The sequence below is a fragment of the Danio rerio genome, chromosome 25, assembly GCF_049306965.1.
Source record: "Danio rerio strain Tuebingen ecotype United States chromosome 25, GRCz12tu, whole genome shotgun sequence".
NCBI classification, from domain to species: domain Eukaryota; kingdom Metazoa; phylum Chordata; class Actinopteri; order Cypriniformes; family Danionidae; genus Danio; species Danio rerio.
Genome location: NC_133200.1, coordinates 29,258,922 through 29,283,250, shown reverse-complemented (window position 1 = coordinate 29,283,250; position 24,329 = coordinate 29,258,922). Strand labels below are relative to the sequence as shown.

Below are 24,329 nucleotides of genomic sequence, written 5' to 3'. Positions count from 1 at the left end.
GTTACGCTTTTTTAAAATAATGACCTGAAAAAAATACTGTGTGTGAGAGCCAAACAAACTGGTTGAGCACTGGGATTTACAAGTCAGTTAAAAAATGATTTAGTAAATTATTTAGTTTGGATATGACAACAAAAGCTGATCAAATTTATTTATATTATGACAGATTTATATTTTTAAGAATACACAGAGTCTTGTCATAACTTAACATTAACATTAGTCATAAATAAGCGAGTTAGCATTTTAGTAGTTCCGGTTCACTCGTCAATAGGTTTTTTAAATGGTGTTACAGTTAAATCGCTTAAATAAGGTCTGTTGCTGACACAAACTCAAGTTTCTTTCAGGTTTTATTCTACAAAACACATCAGTTACATCACACTCTTGATTTTTTTAATCGGTTATGCTTCTTTAAAAAGACAGTTGCTATCAAGTTGCTAAATGGGACTACAGGTGGTGCCGAGACATTATATGTCATCGATCTGAGCTGGTCTGGAATGCAAATCGCGTGCGTTGGGCATTTGGATTATTCAGTTATTTAAGTATTTTCATGAATAGTATTTTATAGTTTGTAGTATTTTTCTAATTGGGAATTCATATTGTGTGTAGATAATGCCTTCGCTTGTAAAGACTGTCAAAACAGATTAATTTGTTGATCATTTATTTTAATTAAACTATATTATGGGGATATGGCTTAGCAGTGCAGCCTGTCTCCTCAGTCTGTTCCTGCCCTCAGTAATGCAAACGGTTGAATACATGTGTAAGAAATACATACATATTAACTTTCATTATAATGTGATCAATTGTTTTTTCGGCATTTTTCGTTCTTCATCTGAACACATTTAACTCATAACTGCAATATTTACGCTGCTTAAAATGTGAAGCATATGTAACTGTATGGGCTGCTTTTCGTGGAGAAAAAAGAATATTAAATGTTATTCTCTATCTATGATGGAACTTGCAGGCATTTGATAAACCTGTCCTCACGCCTTATTTCTGTCATCTGTTACTAAGGTAAGCGGACTGTATGCACACGAGCAATACACATTTAAAGATGTCTTATGATAATAGTATATAGGCATTTATACATACAGTTTTAAAACTTTTACAACAATCATAAAGCAAAACAAAATGTATTTTCCACATAAAAACTGTCCAAAAGACACATAAGACTGTGTTTTTGCGTATTTATTTGTTTGAAATTTATAGAGTGGACTACAATCTAATTAACCGAGAGATTAAATCTTTGTCATGGACCATATTTCTAAAAATAAGCTTGAAAAGTTGTCTGTAGTAGGGTGGTGCTGACGTCACAGGCGAGCGCTCCGAAGGCACTATAGTCTGTTTACAGCCTAATGTGAGCTTTTCAATTCTTGTATCTGTAATTACGATCTAAAAGTTGTAATTTCGTGTGTAGATTATCAGATTGGACAAAAAGTGTAAGTGTAATGAACTGTTAGAACACAGAGCTTATTATTTGCAATCTTCGAAAACCCTATAGGAAAATCCTATAGGGATTTTATCGAGGGAACCAGTTTTATTCTAGGAGCTGATTAGCCTACAAGTTGGTCATAGTTCCTCCACTGTATTAGGCTTGATAGAAGGCAAGTAACTAACAAAAAAAAAATACACAAGTTTCACAGATGTGCAACAGTGTGTCTTTTATTATGTTACCATTTTCAAATACTTCATTTTGCAAAAAAAAAATTTAATCAAATCAATCAGGTTTACTTATAAATGTATCCATTTTGTTACACAATGACTACGACTCTGGTCCTAGCTCATTAAAATGCAGGTTGTTGAGTTGATATAATGCAGTGTTTAGTGAATTTGCTCCTCAGCCATTCTCTCTGTCCCACCCTTAAATTCACTAGAACTTGATGCAATATGTGTGAAAACTCTAAGGGATCATTTCCTAGATGTTCGCAACAGTTTGCAAACACTAAATTTGCTAAGATATTACTTTCAAAGTGGCCTTTTTTCTTGGCTTATTTCTCTGTGGAGTTTCATAACTGCTGTTGATTAGCCCAATTACTGTGGTGTAATCAGCAATTTGATGATGTGGATGTTTCTAGTATACTGCAGAATCTTACATAAGTGCAGTAAGAGGCTGGGAGCAGAGCGGAGCAGGGGTCTAAAACACAGAAAGTCTGCAATTTAGAAAATCTACAAAGCTAAGAAAGAACTGCACAGACCCTAGAATAGCTTGTTTCAAAAATAGCATACAAAACAAGCATATAAATAGCACCTAGTCATTTTTTTTCTCATCCAGGTGTAAAAACCATGACACCCATGGACTTGTTTAAGAACTTTAAACCAATTTATTGATTCCAGTTCATATTTCCTTTAACAATTTGGCTTCTTATATGTTTAATTATAGTTTGAAAACAATAATTAATTAATGAAAATGTTTATTGGCAAATTAAATAAATAGTTTTTATTAATTTCTTTTTTATTTAATAACCTGTTATCAAATGTTTAGGAACTGACATATATTGGTAAACGTTTTTTTAGACATGCCAGTATTCAATATACATGATATGTATTATTTAATATATTGCAGTAATGAATATGCATATGAATATGAATCATTGGCACTTTAAATTATGGGTTTTCAGTCTCTGATTTTTATTTAATGTAATACAACACCACACATGGCACTGTATGTTATATAAGTTATACAAAAATATGGTTTATTAGTCTGTATAGTCACAACTCTCTACTGACAACACAATTATCTGGTTAAACTTATTTACTGGCTATCCATCTTTTCAACCTCTTTTGGCAATTTATTAAAATACCATAACAGTATATTATACCATGATACAAGTCTCAGCAGTAATTCTGATATGAAAGTGCTCATTTTTGTATTAAAAAGAAGAGTTGGCTCTCTAGGGATGCAACGATTAACTGATTTCACTATTAATCGTGATTTAATTTGTCATGGTTAATTAATTGTAAAAGCTTCTCAACACGGCGTTTTTGCACGGAACAAAACTGTGCAACTAAATAAAGCTATACATGAACTATGTGCTAGTTTAAAGTTCCAAGCTTTTGTACAATATGCATACCCTCTGAATTAAAGGCTGATTTTAACTATGGCTAAGGCTATTAAAGGTCGTTCATATGTCCTGTCTTTTGCGCACACAAGTTTGTTATTTTAAATGGAGATGCGTGGTTTGCATGCACATATTATCAGCGATGTGATCATGCTTTCTAGTTAAAAGCCATGATCGCAATGTGAGTCACGTGTCAAGAAGTGACAGGTCAGCTTCATTCTTTGGATGGATTATACACATTTCTACTTTAAACAGAAAAAAATACAAACAAACTGATAATACCAAACAATTTTGTAATATAGCTGATCAAAAGTGCCTTTCAGACAGTTTCACCAGCCTTTGACTACATTTGTTCTCTTTAAAAGGGAAATACTTAGCTAATGTGTAGATTGTATTTACATTTGACAAACTCTATTTTTATTCGATTTTTATTTTTGTTTATTAATTCATTTATTTATTCATTGTTCTGTCATTTAGGTACAGTGTAAAATTATCACTTATCTTTAAATGCCAAAAACTTCTTTCACTTATTTTTAGGTTCAAAGAAAAATGGACTATGTTTTTACAATTAATGTGTGCTGTATTAATTGGTTACTAAGCAGCAATAAATATCACTTTAAAATATAAGAAGTTTTCATGTGATTTACTAAAATAGTTTTGAAATGAATGAATGCATAATAATCATGATAATCATGAAACCATGATTATTCCTCAGACTATAATCGTACAACCAAAATATATATTCGTTGCATCTCTTTGGCTCACAAAGACTTTTTGCTTTTAAATCAAGTTAAAATGATGCTTTTGATTTATGAAGTCAAACTAGACTCAATAATTCACTGAAAAAAAATAATGCAATAATGAGTTGCAAATGCTTATCAGATTGCATGAATCAGCAAAAAAATATATAGAAATTATGATTGTGCCTAAAAGAAATATGTAACAATCGTGTCGTTTTGGACTAAATGCCTTCAGTTAAGCTCTGTAAAAAAATAAACTGTTGCAGACAAGATTAAATATCAAAGCTTGTGTTTTTTTTTTTTTTTTTTTTTTAAATATCAAAAGCTACTGATCGCTTTTGCACTCTTGAAATAAATGAAAAATAAAAATAAACAGAAAAATAAACAGACAAATCCAAGATAATTCACACAAATGTCAATTTGCTCAGATTTAATAATAATCTCAGTTTTAAACACTTAAGACTTTGGCTCAGAGTTTCATTAGTTTGGTGAAACATTTTTAAAAATATGCCATTTATGTTGTGTTTGTGAATTGCTTTTTTGATCATCCCAGCCCCATGTTAAAGATCATGTTTGATCATGTACTCCCATGTTAAAGTACATCTGTATACATTTCTGGAAAACGGCAAATACAACCCAGGAGTTAGTTTCGCAAATCTATTAGAGGCCACTATGTATACATTTCGAGATCTCAAATATCTCTCATGAGTGTCATTTGTGCCTATTGTTTTCGTAAATCCACTAGAGACCGCTGTCGACTGTCTGACTGATCAACTGACCCACCCTCCTCAATCCCTAAAACCAACTGACAGTGTTTTCAAAAGCAATACAGAAAAACAAAAGACCCCTGATTTTTACCCCGTTTTCAGATTTTACCACATTCTCACCCTGTTATTTACTTGTTTATTTTTTATCTTAGCTTCTGTTTTTGTCCCACCTGCTTTCTGGAACCATGCCTAGACAGACTCAAACCCTGTCATTAGCTGCATTTCCACTGTCAGGCTAGTGCAAGCCAGGGCATTTATCAGGCTGGGCCGGGCTAATCGCCCGGGAGGTTGAGCTGAAATCATTTCCACTGTTGGGCTAGTAGCTCGCAGCGCATCACACAAACACCGCCCCCAAAACGTTTCCGTAATCAAACGTCACTCAACCTGCCCACTCAAACGGGAATCAGTCAGATAAAGCACACCATCACGAAACTATTAAAATGAAGACAACCGAAACAAACAAATGACACGCTACTGTACTGCAGTACATGATATTTGTATACACACATGCCCGTGTGTTCGAGAGGGGTCTGGCTGCAGACTCGGTGCAGTGCAATCTGAGCTGCATCCAATGCTTTTTAATGTGCTCACCTAACCCCACCCCTAACCCTACCCTTCACAGTCACTCACTACATTGAAGGCACTCACTACATTGAGGGCTTTGAGTCTGACATTGCATCGCTCAGTGATGCAGTCTCTGCTTGCATCATAAAGGCTGCATCCAGATACTATTGATGTGTTCTCGTTTATAATATTCATTTACTCGCCGACCGACTGTTGGCATCAAACATCAAGTGGTCTGGCCAGCGCAGGGAACGCACCGTCCTTAATATAACACCAAAGAAGTTTTCTGGTAATAACTCGGTAGATAATTTATTTTATAACATCCTCATTTAGATTACTCATTAACATTCAGTCATTAAACATTCAGCCCAAATGCTCCGGAGAGACCTGAAACATTAAGTTTTCCTTATAGGCTATATGACACTTAATAGGTGATTCCCCTTTATTTAAGGATGTTTGCATGTTATATCTTAAGTAAAGGAAAGTGTTAAGTATTTCAGCATATTAGAGCAAGTAATAAAATATAGCCTATATTTTGTTGCGCTCAGCAGCTTTTTGCTAATAAAGCTCTTTATGTATTTAGGGAAAAAAAGATAGCCTATACAGAAAAAAAGGTTGCCTATTTCTGCTTTCACTCACCCAAAAAATGCTCTGTTTGCATGATTTGATTAATATCATCCTATACAAATACTTAATTATTATTAAGTAATTTGAATATTTCAAAACCTTCTCCTGTGTTTTTAGAAAATATCTAAAATCTTTTTTTTTTCAGATAGGTCTTTGTAAAATGAAAGTTTAATGTGGCTTTAAAAGGTTTGATTTATGTATTGTGTACCTAAATTGGTTTAGCTTTTGTTAGTTATATAGAGGTACATTTTCAGAATGAGACTATGTTGTTTTTGTCTTGTGTGTAAATGATTATCATTATTTGTCCATATAAATTTATTTGTGGTGCAACAGTGGCTACAGAGATTTTAAAATGTTACAATGAATTCAGAGTTTCATCCACAATTGAGAAAAAAATAATCACAAATTAGCAGGACCTGTCCAAGAGAATAAAACAATTCTAAGTATATTTTAGGAACCCCTTAAAAGACAATAATCAGAAAAACATCAAAAGCAATATTGGCATTAATACACTTAATTAAAATAAGTAATCTTTTATGACTATACCATTTTACTCACATAAAATATGACAATTACAACAAACGGAATGCTGTGTATTGAAGAAACAGTTTCTTCTAGCTTAAGGCTCTATGACCTCATTTCCTGTCTTGTGTTAAAACATATGCCCTTAGGTGGACTGAGCCCACTCATACCTCAACACTGGGTCAATATAGGGTGACAGTCACACCAGTGGACTGACCACACTTATCTCTGTATAAAGAGAGTTGAGTAGGAGGCTGGTATGAAAACACAGATGTTTTTTTTCACAGCCTCGGCTACAGGAAACAAAGAATAACTTCCCTCCTCTGTTTCTCAGATTGTGCTAAGGCTGTGTATTGATTAAGACTGCAATGCGACGCTTCACCTTCTCTAATGCTTAATGGAGACCCAGAGGTTGCAATCATATTCCGAATGCCAAACAAATCAGGCCAATTTGCACACATACATATTCGTATTGATACTTCGTTCACTGTTCACTCTACAAACTGATTGCTTTATTTTTAAAAGCAACATGTAATTTATGATGATTTCATACAAATGAAATTTATTTCTGACTTAAATCTAATTTATTCTTTGAGGCACTATTTATCCTTTTTTAAAGATAATTCAGGTATGAAAAAAATCAACAATTACACACATACATATCCGCATTCAAGATTTAGTCTACAAACTGAGTTGCGTTGTTTTTAAAGCAACGTGTATTAATGGTTTTATTTTTTCCTGAGTAAATACAGAACATACAACCATTAAGTTAATCTCTGAGAAATGTTATCATAATGCAACATGTACTTACCTGTGGGACTTGTGGAGTTGCGCATCAATGGATTTGCTCTTCAGTGTTTGGACTTTCAGCAGTGAAAATTAAACCATACTGAACTGAATTAGGGAGACTCAGTGGCGCAGTAGGTAGTGCTGTCGCCTCACAGCAAGAAGGTCACTGATTCGAGCCTCGGCTGGGTCTGTTGGCATTTCTGTGTGGAGTTTGCATGTTCTCCCTGTGTTGGCGTGGGTTTCCTCCGGGTGCTCCAGTTTCCCCCACAAATCCAAATACATGCAATACAGGTGAGTTGGGTAAGCTAAAAATGTGTCTGTAGTGTATGAGTGTGAATGAAGGTGTGAATAAGGATAAGTTGGTCATTCATTCCGCGGTGGTGACCTTGTATTAAGCCGAAGAAAAAAAAAATGAATGAATAAATGAACTAACCTTCAACTCTGACAACTGGATTTAATAGAATTTACTAGAACTTCTATGTTAAGCTGCTTTTGACACAATCTACACTGTAAAAGCACTATGTAAATAAACATGAATTTAATTTAATTTAATTATACAGTTCATTCAGTTGCTTCATATGACCATATAAGCAAAATTAGGATCTCTTTGACTGAAAAGTGAAAACAAAGATGTCATTAAAGTGTCTAGATTTTGAATGATTAAACAAAAAAGTATCAAATCCAAGCATCTTTCACATTTCAAAAATGTCTTCTCTTTCAGTCTGTACTATGATCTCAGGTGCATAGGTCACCTTGTTTCAAGCCTACATTTCATGCTAGATAAATGAGGCAAGGATTACCTCTGCCCCATTGCAGTCTACCACTATAGTAACCAATAAAGTCATTATCTGAACCAGATTGTGATGTCTCCTTTATTCTTCCTCTCATGAAATATGCATGAATATATTTCACTTCTGAGTGGATGAACTGCTAAAATATACATGCAGTCAATGTGACTGTCTGAATTATTCTTAACTTCCCATTCACCTGACTGTGATGAAGTGCTACATCTCAGAGCTGAATTGCTGTTCGGACAACTATTTAAGAGTAAGGGACACAATATTCGTCTTAACTGTTTTAGGGTGCTAATTTTTAGACGTCATGTGATGTGACCCGCTGCTCAACTTTAAAAAAGCCATATTTAATATTTTTAAGGAATAAAGTATATTGATTTCTATGAATGTATGCCCAACAATGGCACTGCTCAGCATTTGTCATGATCTGCAAAATTTATTGTTTTATTTTTTTATTAAGGGCAATACCTGGAATCCCAGAGGAAAAGCTTGTCTTTTTTATATAAAAAGGCTTAAAATTGACGTAGAATTGGTAAACAGAGAATCTTCCATTAATTCCATATTTAAATCAACTAATCCATTTTATTGTACAATGCAGAAGTTCTTTTTTGCAGAAGTGCCAATAATTTTCTGCTAAATTAGTAGGAATAAGATACGTTCAAACTACTGATGCTAAAATACTTGTGTGTATATGGCAAAACATTGAAATAAAAATGATATGATAAGAAAGGACCAGCTTACAACATCAAGAAGCAGCATAATGAACTGCTTTGCATGGACAACAAAATCAATGGAAGTGAATGAGACCAGGAGTTTCGTGGGCTACACTTGCTCTTGTGTGAAAAACAAGGTGGATAAGCAACACTTTCAAACAACCTCTTAGCAGTTCTAGAGGAGGTAAGCATAACAACATAAACTTTAAGGGTAAGAAAATATATATATTTAAGTAGCATTTATGTGAATTCTTATAATTAGAGTCACCAGCTATCTAGCCCATGCAGATCACTGGAAAACTACAAATCTGCCAGCAAAATAACTACATATCCAGTCATTCACCTGTCACACCTGGCCTAGATCCCCATCATTGCATCATTGCAAACAGACACAGCTGAAGTTGTCTAATTGTACAAACTATATCTACACCTCTCAAACACACACACACACACACACACACACACACTACTGAGTCATCTTGTCTATTTGTGAACTTTACACCCTGTAAAGTTATTGGGACACTGACAACGGAGTGTGGATCCAAATGTTTGGGATTTTTAATAAGAATGGTCAGGCAAGCAATGTTTAACACAGGGGCAATTAGATGCATACAGAGAATCTACAGTTGTAGTCAAATAGCAGACGAGTGGTCAGAACGCAGGCAGCAGGCAGCAGACAGGAATAAACACAACAACGCAAAAAGAGGATCAAACAGGGCAAAGGAGACGCATTGTTCACAAACATGATAAGACTCAGCAATGTGTGTGTGTGTGTGTGTGTGTGTGTGTGTGTGTGTGTGTGTGTGTGTGTGTGTGTGTGTGTGTGTGTGTGTGTGTGTGTGTGTTTGAGAGGTGTATATATAGTCTGTGTAATTAGTCCTGAACAGCTCCTGCTGCGTCTGTTTGCAATCATAGGGATCTAGGCCAGGTGTGTAAGGGGTGCATGACTGATATGTAGTTCTTTTGCTGGCAGATTTGTAGTTCTCCAGCGATATGCATGGGCTAGATCACTGATGACTGTGATAATAACTACTACCCAAAAATAGTTAGAGCTTTAATTGTTACACATTTCTAGCCTTGATGTATTGTAAAGGTAGAAACAAACTCAGTGACTTCCCAAATTACATCCTGTTCTGAGACTTCCAGACGCATATCACTTTCAAATGTCCAGTCTCATCCAAATCAATAAAAGGAAAAAACAGAGGAAATAGAAAAGACAACATGACAGAATTTTTGGGGTAAGTAATCCAATAACCTATTTGCTATGTTGCCAGGGACGCTCTAGCATTTCAAAAACAGCAAACAGACTCAAGCAAATCTACGGCATCAGCTTAAATTGATCTGTAAACTCTTGTGACTGTACATAAAACCGAAAACCCACAATCAATATCTGATTTAAATGATTGTTGCAGCCAATCAACAAGCTCAGATAAAATAGTGAAGTTGGAAATTTCACTTCTAATGAAGTCAAGCTTCAAACCTGATGATTACACTGCAGTGTTTATAAAAGTGTTTCCCTCATCTGATAAGCACAATCTACAATTAACTACACAAACAGTAAAAACAAGGCTTTTAAGTGCATCCCAAATCATCTTTCCATCTCCAACCAGTTCTATCGTTCTGTTTTTATAATCTGCAGCAGATGAAGTCATGGTGTGTTTGATCTCGTTTGTAGTTGAAAAGGTGAATGCTTTCTTCAGAAAAACATGACACCCATTATTTGATCCAATTACAAGGCAGATATATTTAGTATCTGTAACAGACACTCAATTATTAATGAGACGAAAGGCATGAGATAACCCAGTGGCAGTATTTTTTAACTCAAAAGGAGAAAAATTGAGCATAGCATAAACACCAGATAACAGCAGATTAATAAGGTTAGCACAATCCGTAAAAACAATAATATTTAATCTACAGACCCAGCAATTTGACTCAACTACTGGACATGCTTCTGAAAAGTCTGACAGGTTTCTGTTCATTTATAATCATTAGTACTCCTCGTTTACGGCTCAAGAGACAAGTGAGTATATTGATTAGCCCTCAAAACAGATTCTATTACAGGCTACTACATCCACTAAAAGTCAGGGCCGTGCTGCCAAAAACTGTGTGCAAATGATTTGATCCTGAGCACACATTTGAATCACTCCATGAGTTTTAGGATATTACCATTTCTTTAATTAAAAGCAGTGGGTAGGTGGTGATTATTACCAATGTCCTCAGTCATTTTAATCAAGCAACAAACTGCACCAGGGTCCCAGAAACCCTAGGGATGGCCCTGGCAGAGGGTCATGGGCAACAAAAAAAAAGTCATGGATATTTAGATTATCTCTCAAAGTAAGAAATAAAAAATATTAAAAGTCAAAATTGTGATTTTTATTTGGCAATTTTTTTTACTGTAAAAATCAACAGTCAACTTTATCAAATTAAATGAGTGCAGTTAACTCAAAATTTACTGAAAGGTAATTCTACACATTTTAAAATATTTTTGAACTCAGTGTTGAGGGTAATGAGTTAATTAAAATTAAATACCTCATTACTTCAGCTTAAATAGAGTAAGTTCACAGTACTCATATAGATTATTTTTTTAACTTAAATGATTTGTAACAATCAGTTTCCTGAATCAGTTTGAGTTGCCTTAACTTATTAGGTTTTATAGTACTCATTTGGTTTGAGTTCTCTACATTTATTGGGTTTTACTGTGCTCAAATTGCTTTGTTAACTCAAATGGATTAAGTTCACCTCATTAGGATTCGTTTTTGAACTTTAGTTGTTTGTTGCAATCGGTTTCCTCAAGAGGTTTGAGTTACCTTAACTTTTGGGGTTTTACAGTGCGTTTTGTATTCCTTCTTTTTGAACTACTGAAAAAATTGAGTCACTGACAACTAGGGATGCACAATACATCGCAAAAGTATTGTTATAACAATAATAGTATACCAGTTGCAGACATGTGTAATAAATTACATTTTTGTAACCCTTGTGTACTGTTCAAATTTGCTACCCTTTTGTTATGTTTACATTTACATTTAGTCATTTACCAGACGCTTTTATCCAAAGCAACTTACAAATGAGGACAAGTAAGCAATTTACACAACTGTAAGAGCAACAATGAATAAGTGCTGTAGTCAAGTTTCAGGTATGTATAGTTTAAGAAGCAAAACATTATTATTTTTTATTTATTTATTTATTTGTTTTTTTGTTTTTTGTTTTTTGTAGTTCAAGGTTATTTTAGCCCCATTGACTTCCGTTACAATTACCTTTTTTTTTTTTTTGATTGATTGCAAAACCATATATTATCATGCTTTCCCAGAGATGGGTTGCGGCTGGAAGGGCATCCGCTGCGTAAAAAATTGCTGAATAAGTTGGCGGTTCATTGGGGACCCCGGATTAATAAAGGGACTAAGCCGACAAGAAAATGAATGAATGAATGAATGAATGAATGAATGAATGAATGAATGAATGAATGAATGAATGAATGAATTTTATCATGCATTTTTGATTGTTGGTGATTTTCCCATTTGGGAAGAGGTCAAATGTTTCATTTTCACTGTTTATCATCAGTTAGCAGCATTTACTCTTTAGATAGACCAGTGTAAAAAAAGTTTCTGGCTTTTATTTGAAGTTCTAGGAATTTTTAAAAAGCAGATTATAGTGTATGTGTGCTTAAATAAACTTTTTGTGTTTACTATGTTCTGAGAGCTGAGCTGATTTTGATTTTCTCAAACATATCAAGATAAGTGTGTAAAGTCCTCTCTCACACACACACTATAATCCACACTGAATGCGAATCTAAGCTTTTTTGCACTGCATTTGATGATCAACAGTAAAAATTAAAAATGGTACCTCTTGCCAACAGGGAAAACCTGTTGATGAAGAATGCATAATTATATGGCATCATGGCTTTTCAACCCAAAAATGTGGTAATAATCGAAGTCAATGAGGCAAAAACAGCCACGAATATAACAAAAGAGTAGTAAATTTGCTCAGGGTGTATTGTTGAATTTTAAAATAAAAATTCTAACGATTTTTTTCCAAAATATGTGTCAATTTATTTTATCACCAAAAATCATTCCATTTGCTGGAACACAGAGAAAGTTGTGGCCAAACTAAGACTTAAAATCCCCCCAGAGTGGATGAAAACATCTCCATCAGCACACAAGTGTTAAGGCATTGGTTTGAGCAATCGATACTATCTTTATCCCCACCTCACCAATAGTTGCTGTTTTGCTATTGGCTGGAGCGGCCCACAATTGAACAAAGAGCTAAAAAATATTTAGTGCAGCAGTCAAGGTGAGGGAAAAATACAAAAGCCAATTAGATATATTATCTATCTATTAGATATATTAATCATGATACTCACCAATAATATAGCATATAGTATTATTTTTTAAGTATATTTGTTCATCTGTATGTAGTTGTGCCATCAATAAGTATGAGCATTTAGTCTTAACCTGGTTGAATAAACAAATGGCGGACAATAGAGGAAAACCTTGTTTTGCACTCAAGGTGGGTGTAATGGCATTTGAAATTAACTAGTTAAAGCTTTATAGTATATAAAAGTATATACAGTTGAAGTCAGAATTATTAGCCCCCTTTAAAAAAATTTTCTTCTTTTTTAAATATTTCCCAAATTATGTTTAACAGAGCAAGGAAATTTTCACAGTATGTCTGATAATATTTTTTCTTCTGGTGAAAGTCTTATTTGTTTTACTTCGGCAAAAATAAGAGTAGTTATTCATTTTTTAAACACCATTTTAGTAACAAAATTATTAGCCCCTTTTAGCCATATTTTTTCTCTATAATCTACAAAACAAACCACTGTTATACAATAACTTGCTTAATCACCCTAACGTGCCTAGTTACCCTAATTTACCCAGTTAAGGACATTTAGCATTTTTCTCTTGTTTTCCAGTGATATTTAACAGTTTTTTGTTTTTTTTTTTTTGCTTTTTGTTGGGAGGTGTAGTAAATTGCTGTTTTCTAACACATAGAGTTCATTGTCTACTCAAAATTGCCTGTTTATCATTCTCATACTCATTTTCTCTGTGAAATAGCTATAATTTTAATTAGAAATCAACTGTGTTGTTTTTAAGTAAATCACATACTTTAAAAGCATGTCTTTATTTCCAGAAAAATGCTTTAATTAAAGATTTATTTTCGTATAAAGCACAAATAATCTTTAGTACAGTGTGCTGACATATATTCCATTCCTGAATTCCCTTTTGTTATTATAGCTTTAAATTTTGCACCTCTCTAATACAAGTTTATTCAACTCTTCTTTAATACTCCATCAAAAGAAATAAGGTTCTTCTGTACGTCTTGATGCAAAGCCACCAATAGTAAAACATAGACAGAATTACCTTAAACAGGCGTAGAATGTTGGCCACCATTATGGAGACTGAGCTAGCTGCTGCACCTATCACACCAATGATCTTGTCCGGTTTGGCAAAGATGGGCTGCTCACCACTAGCACATCGCACATCAGTAGAATCACGCTCAATGAGGGCCTGCACAAAAGTAAGCGACTGTTCCAGGGCATAAGTGTCTCGTGAACAGGTGTCCAAAATGCGCGCCCCCAAGGTAACATTGGGCAGCAGGTCAGGGTCTTTATTGATGAGGTCGATAGCAAAAAGCATAGCCTCTAACCGATGAATACCCTTCTCTTTCTTAAGCTCCCCACAAGGAGCACCCCGTTCGCCCCGAGCATGCACTGGGAAAAGACCACCCAGGATGATGTCCCCATCCAGTCGTATAGAATGGGCATATTCAGGAGCAGGGGGAGTCAGTGGATCCGTACGCTGGCTGATGGATCTAGTCACCCCAGTTAGAAGAAGAAGACAGCCATACCATACAAAGGCACTCAACATGGTGACATGAAGTGGATCCAGATGTACAAGCAGCAGTGAGGACGCAGTTACAAAGGTGGGAAGCCAGCAGGGACCGAGCGCAATAACTGAAGGGGGTCATCAGTGCCCCTCAGTGGAGCAACTGCATACCAGCTATCAAAGTCCGACGTCAAGGAGACCATTGGATTTGCCTGGAAGTTTTGGGGGACAAATGAAGAAGGACGCTTCGAATGAGATGATGGAATATGAGCGAAATCACATAGTTGCTAGCTCCTCAATTACAGAGGTCACAGACCATTAGAACCCTGTGTGAGAGAGAACAGCAGAAGAATATGCTTTCATCAGCAACATTGGTGCACATTATTTATCAGAACACGCATGCATTGCACAGCAGGAAGTCTCAAAGTGTGAAAAAAAATGGAGAATGATCAGTGCACTTGTGTATTCGCTAAACACATCTGATCTGACTTTTAAAACATGCATCTGTTATGCATTAATATGCATGCCTAATCAGCCCTACACTTCTTAAGCTTTAGTTTTGAATAGCTTTATACAACAAGTGAGTCAATGAGCTTCACACACATGGTTGGAATTGATCCCAATAAAGAGCAGCAACCTTGGAGAATATTTCCTTCAGTTTTACAAATAAAACTCTTAAAAGGGACAACACACTCAATCATTTTACATTTACTCACCACTGTGTCATTCCAAACCTGTTTCCTCCACAAACCACAAACAGAGATGGGAACTGATGCCAAAGCTATCATTTTCAGTGCATCTTTTCTCCATACCATGAATGGGAATGTGACTCTTTTTTGTGCTCCAAGAGGGGTGTCAAACAGGTTTGAAAAACAGGATGAGTAAATGACAGAATTTTTATTTTGTGAACTGTCCCTTTACATCTACCTCTACAGTACAAAAGTATGGTGATTCATTTAACCCTTTTAAATGTCATTTTGATTCTGACAATTTTATTTACAAACAAATAATAATAATAGCGAATAGAGCAGAGGATCAACACTATTACATAAGAACCCATTAAAGGGAATCTTTCTGATTGTACAGAAATAGCGTTGCTCCCGTAAAACTTTGAAAAATTTTAACTGCCAGAAAATCAAACATTCCTTAAATAGCATTTGATAATTGCGACAGGTTGGAAACGGCATCGACATGAGAAACAGTTAAGCAGACCATAGTTCAACACAAACAGCACAGCAACAATTAAGCAAATGCACCCTTTTACACAAACAGCAAATTACGGATCAACAAACTCGTTGTCTTTTTTTTGCAGATTTGAGGAAATAACATTTTGAATGCATCCCTACCTGCAGGTGCTTGAGGAGTGCTTGAGCACTGATCGCTGCTGCTTTGATGCTGCTGGGAGGGACAGCGCGCGCAAGAAGCACACAGAGCGCACGAGCGCATCATTTCTCCTGAAAATACTCCCACTCCCTTATGATTGGCCTGACAATTTGAATGCTTTATTTGCCCCGAACCACATTAAGTGAAACTGAAGTCAATCAGTTGCGCACGACGCAAACAAGTAAATAAATAAATAAACTAAAGAGATGGAGGAAACCTTAAAAACCATGACGTTACAGTGACTCTGGTATCTTAAATAAGTATAATATGAGCGTGATGCTGTATGATTTTTTTAAACACCATAGACTGTTTAGACTGATAAATGCAAAATGCGAATACAAATATTCATTCTAATATCTATGTGCCCTGGTTTGACTGGTCAACAGTCGCCGCTGTAAATTATCGTATTGCTCCATCTAGTGTAAACATGGGACACTTACACGAATCGTTCATGTTCAGTACACCTGCAGTGTTGGTATTTTTAAAACTAGTAAAAATCGAATTATTCTCATACATTGAATTAAAATGAGATATAATTAATTGGGTAAAAACTAAGCTTATAAATATAAGAAATCGACTCCTTACTGAAATTAAAACACTTTTGAGTAATGCAATTACTAATTAAATTACTAAAACTATAATCAAAGCAAAAAATAATTATACATAATTTTATATAGGATCATTAATTACAACAAATATATTAAGTACAACAAAAATATTAAAACTAAAAAATTATTAAAGGGGTCATTTTGTGTCAACCAGAGCTCCTCTTACAATGGCTATTTTTGTTAATTTTTATTCTAAAGACAATATAATATTCTGACGAATCACTAACTTTTTTGCATCACAGATGTATATCTGCTGATTAGCACTATTGAAACGAAAATGACCATTTGGGACAAATTTGTGAAAATAACATTAGAAACATGACAACATCCTACGTTTGTTAGCAATTAAATTAAATTACATTCACTTTTATTATAGTGCTTTTACAGTGTAATTGTGGGAAAGCAGCTTATCATAGAGATTCTAAATTGAAACTGTGTCAGTCCAGTTTTCAGAGTTGAAGTTCAGTTTAGTTCAGTTCAGTGTGGTTTAATCTTCATGCTGAAAGTCCAAACACTGAAGCTCAAATCCATTATTAACTGGAAGGTATAAGATTGATCTTTCTTATCCCTTGTTCCAAACCTTTTCTTCTGTTTATTTTCAATTCATCTTTTTATATCAATGTAGATTGTGGGGAATAGTGGCATAAAGGCAGCTTAACATATATATATATATATATATATATATATATATATATATATATATATATATATATATATATATATATATATATATATATATATATATATACATACAGTATATATATATATATATATATATATATATATATATATATATATATATATATATATATATATACATACAGTATATATATATATATATGTGTGTGTGTGTGTGTGTGTGTGTGTGTGTGGGAGTGTGTGCGTGCGTGCGTGCGTGCGTGTGTGTGTATGTGTGTGTGTGTGTGTATGTATATACATTTGAAGTCAGAATTATTAGCCCCATCAAATTTTTTTTCTTCTTGTTTAAATATTTTCCATATGATGTTTAACAGAGCAAAAAGGTTTTCACAGTATGTCTGATAATATTTTTTTCTTCTGGAGAAAGTCTTATTTGTTTGTTTCTTTAAAATTTTTAAACACTATTTTTGGGGACAAAATTATTAGATCCTTTAAGTTATATTTTTTTCTTGATAGTCTACAGAACAAAACATCATTATACAATAACTTGCCTAATTACCCTAACCTGCCTGGTTAGCCTAATTAACCTAGTTAAGCCTTTAAATGTCACTTTAAGCTGTATAGAAGTGTCTTGAAAAATATCTAGTAAAATATTATTTATTGTCATCATGGCAAAGATAAAAAAAATCCATTATTAGAAATGAGTTATTAAAACTGTTATGTTTAGAAATGTGTTGAAAAAATCTTACCTCCATTAAACAGAAATTGGGGAAAAAATAAACAATCGGTCTAATAATTCAGCGGGGCTAATAATTCTGACTTCAACTGAATATAAATAATTATATATAATAATTATATTATATAGCCATAATTATTCAAATCGTAGAATTTTCCAGCAAGTCGGGCAGGCAGAAGAGCACGGTAAAATTCTGGTGTTGTTTTAAATTAAAACTGATTAATTTCAGTTTTTCATAAATGTCACTTGAAGTTCAGTTTATTCAGATCAATGTAATGAAAATGTCACTGCTAAAGGCAGATCCACTGACGAGCAACTCCACCTATCCACAGCTCCACTATTACCAACCAGGCAAGCCAGAGGCAACAGTGGCAAGGAACCAAAGTTTCACCAATTGTTGCAAGTAAGTAAAAAACAGGGTCAGCCACTGTAAAGAAGTTCTCTCTGGCCAAACGTCTTGTGCAATGTTGAACAAAACAGAAGATATTTTAAAAAGAGCTGGTTCGATTCCATACTAGGCCAGTTGGTATTTCTGTGTGAAGTTTACATGTTCTTCCCATGTTTGAATGGATTTCTTCTGGGTTTCCTCTTTCCCCCACAGTCTAAAGACATGTGGTATAGGTGAATTGGATGAACTAAATTGGCCATAGTGTTTGTGTGTAAGAATGTGAGAATGTGACACATCCACTGCGTAAAACAGATGCCAGAAAAGTTGACTAATAAATAAAGCACTAAGCCGAAGCAAAATTTATGAATAGTATTCAATAAAATAAAGAAACTCATGAAGGTTTGGATTTACTTGAGGGTAAATATATTGAGGAAATTTTGGTTTTAGGGTGAACTATCCATTTAAAGCCTTAATGTGTCTCCAAGAGGAAATTATCACATTATCTGTGATCAAAACCAAATGTGGGTCACTGGGTCACCAATAGCTTTTCTTTTAAAAAGGAATTTCTGAAGAACAGATCGCATTTAAATTGGAAATTAATCTTGTTTATTTCCTTTAATTCCTTAATCCAAGATAGCATACGAACATGGGCCACTTTAGACAGCTATGCATCACTAGTGGTATTCCTTCAGCCCAGACAAAATGAATGTGAGCCTATAGTGGCCCACCTGTGCAATGGCAAAGGGGAGGCAAAGATTCAAAATTATATATGGGCTATTTAAGACAAAGATTTGACACTTATGGCAAAATGTAATCTGAATGTGAGTCTAGTGTGGCAAATGATCAATTTGGCCCAAATGATGGAGGACAAATGTGGGCTACAGTTGGCAAAAATGTGGCATAGTCATTAAAGGGTAATCTGGGTCTAAACCTAAAGTGGCTCACACGTGTGAGTGCAAATGTGGCCCAGTTATCTTAAGATAAATGTGGGCCACTTTTGGCAAAAATTTGGCACAGTAAGCTCTGGCTGTTGCGATTGTAAGTCTAATGTGGCCCAGAGAACATATGGCAAATGTGGCCCAGTTATGTTAAAACATAGGTGGGCCACCTTTGGCAAATACTTGGCACAGTAAGCTCTGGCTAATATGGCTGTGAGCCTAAAGCGACCCAGAGAAGATATAGTAAATGTGGCCCAATTATCTTAAAACATACTTGGACCACATAGAAAGAAAAAAAACTATACAATTAAGTGAGGCACAACCTGTGATGAAAAAATATAATTCACTGATGTTAACCATTGTTTAATCCATTATTAAAAGTAACGTGATAACATGCTTGCACATGCCACAGTATTTTGAAGGTTTATAAGCTAAAAAAATTCTATAGTTTGACTTCTGCTTACAGGGACATCAATAATCAGCATATGAACCGCAACAATGGTGACAATTAACAAAATGAACAAAACTCACAAACATCACAAACAGGAGACTTAAAAGTGACAAAATCAACAATGTCAACATAAACAGCAGAATCAACAGCAAATAACAAAAACTAGAGCATCAATAAGCTATAGAATGTATTCATACTGCAATGCATGCTGGGATTTTTGTACTTTGCCACATCCAGCAAGTGTAAGGTGTAGGCCAGATCTGGGCCAGAATAAAAGCAGAATGTGACCCAGAATAGGCTCAGTTCTGGTAAATTTGGTTGAATTCTGTCTGACATGTGGGATGTCTATGACTTAATTGTGGCCCATATCTGGCAAACAGGAGCGGACCGCCATATTGCCATCATTCCATGCGGTATTTGGGCCGTATTAAGTGTCTGATGTGGGCCGGATCTGGGCCAGAATAAAAGCAGAATGTGGCCCAGAAAAGACTCAGTTCTGGTTCAGTTGGTTAGATTCTGGCTGACATGTAGAAAGTCTACGGCTTAATTATGGCCCATATCTGGCAAAGGAGTGGACCGCCCTATTGCCGTCTTTCCATGCGGTATGTGGACCGGATTTAAGTATCTGGTGTGGGCCGGATTTGAGCCACATTTTGCTATCTGGGATGTATCATCTGAAAAATCTGAAAATGAATTGATCTTTTTTTGTAATCTTCATTTTTATGTGCTTCAGATTCCAATATATAACTCAAGCCCAAATTGTAGAATTTTTACGACTTTCAAAGCTTAAATAGCAAATGTGGGATCACACTTTGCATATGCAATAATATAATATATATACTGATACTGGCTAAAAAAAAGTACATTGGAAGAAGTAGTTTTCAAAACAACATAGCTCCCTAAATTTTAAATAAATTAAATTTTAAATAAATTAGATTTATATCTTGTTTTAAACATCCTTGGACTTGATACTTAATACTTATAATTATGAATTGACTATGTCTCAATTTGACAATTTCTACACTTTGTACCATTTTGGCACTTTACAGATTTTTGAGGGGTGGAGTATTAGTATATTTAATAGTAATTAGAATTAATTCTGTCTAAATAACTGGGATAAAATTTATGTTATCTGAATCTTATTTTTTAGTTAGTTGGTAGCTATACAATATTGTTTAATGGAAGGTGGATAGGCGTTTACTTTAGTGACTGTAGCATGCTTTAAATATTCATCCATTCATTTATTTTCCCTTCGGCTTAGTCCCGTTATTATTAAGCACCAACTTATCCAGCACATGTCTTATGTAGTGGATGCCCTTCCATCCGCAGCCCATCTGGGAAACATCCATACACAGCCATTTACACTTATAACGGACAATTTAGCCTACACAATTCACTTGTACCGCATGTCTTTTGGATTGTGGGGGAAACCGGATCACCCAGAGGAAACCCACGCTTTTGCAGGGAGAACATGCAAACTCCACAGAGAAACGTCAATTAACCCATCCAAGGCTCGAACCAGTGACCTTCTTGCTGTGATGTGACAGCACTACCTACTGTGCCACTGCGTTTCCCTATGCTTTAAATATCTCCATTATTAAATAGAGAAACATCTGTACCTATTATTTTAGGTACATTCGATAAATCAAAGATTAAGAAAAACTTTCTGATTAAAAGCATATTCAAGTTTAACAATTCAGTGCTTGCCACTTTAGTTTTCTTACTTTTGTTTTCTTACTTTAAGGTAAAAAACCTCCTTTATGTATGTATTGTTTTTTACTCTGTTACGAAAAAAAATTATGTGTAGAAATATCAAATCACAGCAAGAAAAATATTTTTGTTCTATTAGATAAACAGTCCTTACATTTAAACCCTTAAAAACAAGAGGACATTTTACTTGTGGACACAAACACGAAGAGAGAAAAACAAGCTCTATTAATCTCACAAATTCCTGGCTGTCAATTCTGCTACATAATGTCAAAACTAAGAAACAGCAACAGAAGTGAGAGTAACAGGATTGACAATTTTACTGCACTGTTAATAATTTACTACAGTAACATACTGGCAGCAGTTTACCAGTTACTCACTCTAAATCAGTTACAGCAAAATACTGTATTTACATTAACACCAGTGCAGTTCTTCCTCCTCTGTATGTTCATTTATTATACATTATATAGCTGTATGTGTATATTTACAGTCAGGTATGCGTAGTATTTCTGATACATGTATTTTGTAATTGTATTTGATGGGGTTTATAAAATTGCGTTAAAATTTTGTATCAAAATACTTTAGTATCTTGTATTTTTGTATTTTAAAATACTGCAATATACTTTGTAAGTCTACATGATGACATCATGAAAAAGCAACCTCAGATTGGCGTTTCCTCAGTTATTTGCCAAGGCTTGAAATCAAAACAGAAAACCAGTTAAGATCATCAATGCTTGGAGTATGGATTTAAATTATGCACACATAAAGAAGAGACAAATGGCTTGGGTATATTTGAGAGCAAGTCAGCAATCATTGAAAGTGGTATGCTGCACAATGCCTAGACCTGTATTATATAATGCAGTACAGTGTACAATTCGACTTATTATTACGAATTATTTTGAGAAACTGTAAATAGTCTGTTCTTTAGACCAGAACAAAGTCTGTCTATTGTCTAGCGCAAAGTGCGTCTGGCTTACACACTAAGATGTAATACGCAAATATTATTACATATGAAAAAGAATAATATATTAAGGATATATACATATATAAATATATATATATATATATATATATATATATATAAATGATTAAAATATTACAAAACATATTAATTTTACAGCCAACATGAATTTTAAAACCACTGCCTTACTTTCTTCATCTCAGGAGGCTTTTTCAGTTTATTCAGTTTGCTTTTGTATAATGTCATTATTATTAGCAGTATTATTTATTATATCCATATTTATATTTGTTTAAAGTTAAAAACAAGCTTAGATTTGTCCACCTGTCAGGTTTTAGACCATATGGGGCATGGCAGGTGTATTTGGAAATAACTCAGTATTTTGACCACACTTTGTTATTATAGTTCCTTTATTCGTTAGCTGGAAATTAGAACTGAATTTAGAAATAGTTTTGAAACAAATATTTGCGCTTAACAAACGAAATTAATTATTTATAGGCTAATTGATGTCTGTGCAGTAAGGTTTCCCTATCCTAGAGAGCATAAGCAAAGTTAACTTACTTTACGTCAAAATGCGCTCATGGCGCGACGCAGCTGGCTCTTAAAGGTAATGGGAGATGAGACTCTGGTTGGTTTATTCACAAAACACACCTATAAAAATAAACTCAACCCTTTTAGACCATGCGCCACGACGCAAAGCGGATTTTCCCGTCCTTATAAATTAGCAAAAATGCTTGTGACACGCCCTGAAAGCGGTTGCGCCATGCGTTTTGCGCTCTGTGCATGGACTGTCAAAATAGAGCCCAAAATATCAGTCCTTAAGAATAGGATGAGTAGCCTTCAGCACATAATCATTCTCAGTCTCTGTGCTACAGATGTAAATGCAAAGAAAGTTTAGAAATAATAAAACACCTAAAGACTGTGTACTGGTGTTCACTAAAAGGTTAAACCGGGACACTTCCAATTAAAGGACTGAAAATTTATGGGAAAATAAGCAAACTGCACAAATAGTTGTAGTTTTGGATAGATTGCTAATGTAGATGCCAAGAAAATAGGACAAACAACAGAAAAATAAGTCCTACAGTGGCAAAATCTTTACTTTATTGGTTGTTTCAAATGCTAGTTAATCTGCGGGTATAGTAAAGGAAGAGGAAAGATGCTTGTCTAAAGATGTCAAAGTGGCAAAAAATAAAAAATAAAAAGTGACTCCAATATGATCAAAAACTCCAGACTTTGCAAAAACTGATAACTCCTTTTTTGAGATATCATATTTTCTGTTCTGCATTGAAGAGAACACTTTTCAAAACGTGATGTATGGAAATTTACAGTACAAAAACTTTAGTACAAAAATTTTAGTAGTTTTCAGAAATCATGTTTTTACATTAAGTAAACTGAACATTTTAATTGCTAAAAACAAATTGTAAAAAAAAAAAATGTGAACAAAAAAATTAAATAACCACTTCGTATATCACCCTTATAAAATATATACGATTGTTAAAAGATTGTGGCAATTTTACAGGTATTACAATGGATGGAAACACAATGAAGGGATAAAGTACTATATTCAAACTCATTATCTGCATTAAATGATTTTTACAGTGATTAAAGAGATCATCTTCAAGACAGGACTTTTTTTTGTAATTTATACTAAAATTAAAGAGAAACAAACGTTTATACTAATGTTCAGGAGTAGAGGTGAATGAGTTGTCAGATAAGATGACTTAAACCTGCTCAGAGAAAAGCAGTTGTTATCAATTATTATTTACTTTACTGAGTCAGTTTAACAGTTGGGGGATTAATTTATTAGGTCTATTGTTAAAAGGTTTGTGAAGAAATGTCATGCTCATAAAATACAGTAACATACTGCATAACTGTCAAAATACAGTTCGTCTTACTGTTAAATAATTTATAAAAATTACTAACAGTGTACTTTTTAGCAAATACAAATACTATAGCACATGACACATATTTCTACATTGTCCAATGTATAATCAGAGATTTTGTCCTTTTGAAATTATGGAAACAGTATTTACTTTTTCAATTAAAATATTTTCTCAGAGAAAGCGCAAGTTTTAGTGCTTCAAATCTTATCAGTGAGAGAAAGTGACCATTAATGGTAGACAATTACGC

General features: G+C 34.3%; 1 protein-coding gene across 2 annotated transcripts in view; it reads right to left on the bottom strand.

The window, feature by feature from the left end:
* The window catches only part of grm8b (glutamate receptor, metabotropic 8b), a 316,204-nt gene extending 300,388 nt beyond the window's left edge, over positions 1-15,816 (bottom strand). Inside the window, exons 1-2 of one of the 2 annotated variants that reach the window (XM_001922020.7) lie at positions 15,738-15,816; positions 13,927-14,717 (exon numbers count right to left, since the gene is read on the bottom strand). In XM_001922020.7, coding sequence (XP_001922055.2) covers positions 13,927-14,433 — 507 coding nt within the window. In that variant the 5' untranslated portion in view covers positions 14,434-14,717; positions 15,738-15,816. Of the gene's footprint in view, positions 1-13,926; positions 14,718-15,737 lie in introns of those variants that run through there. The other variant, NM_001287539.1, reaches the window with a different exon arrangement.
* Positions 15,817-24,329: the final 8,513 nt, after the last annotated feature.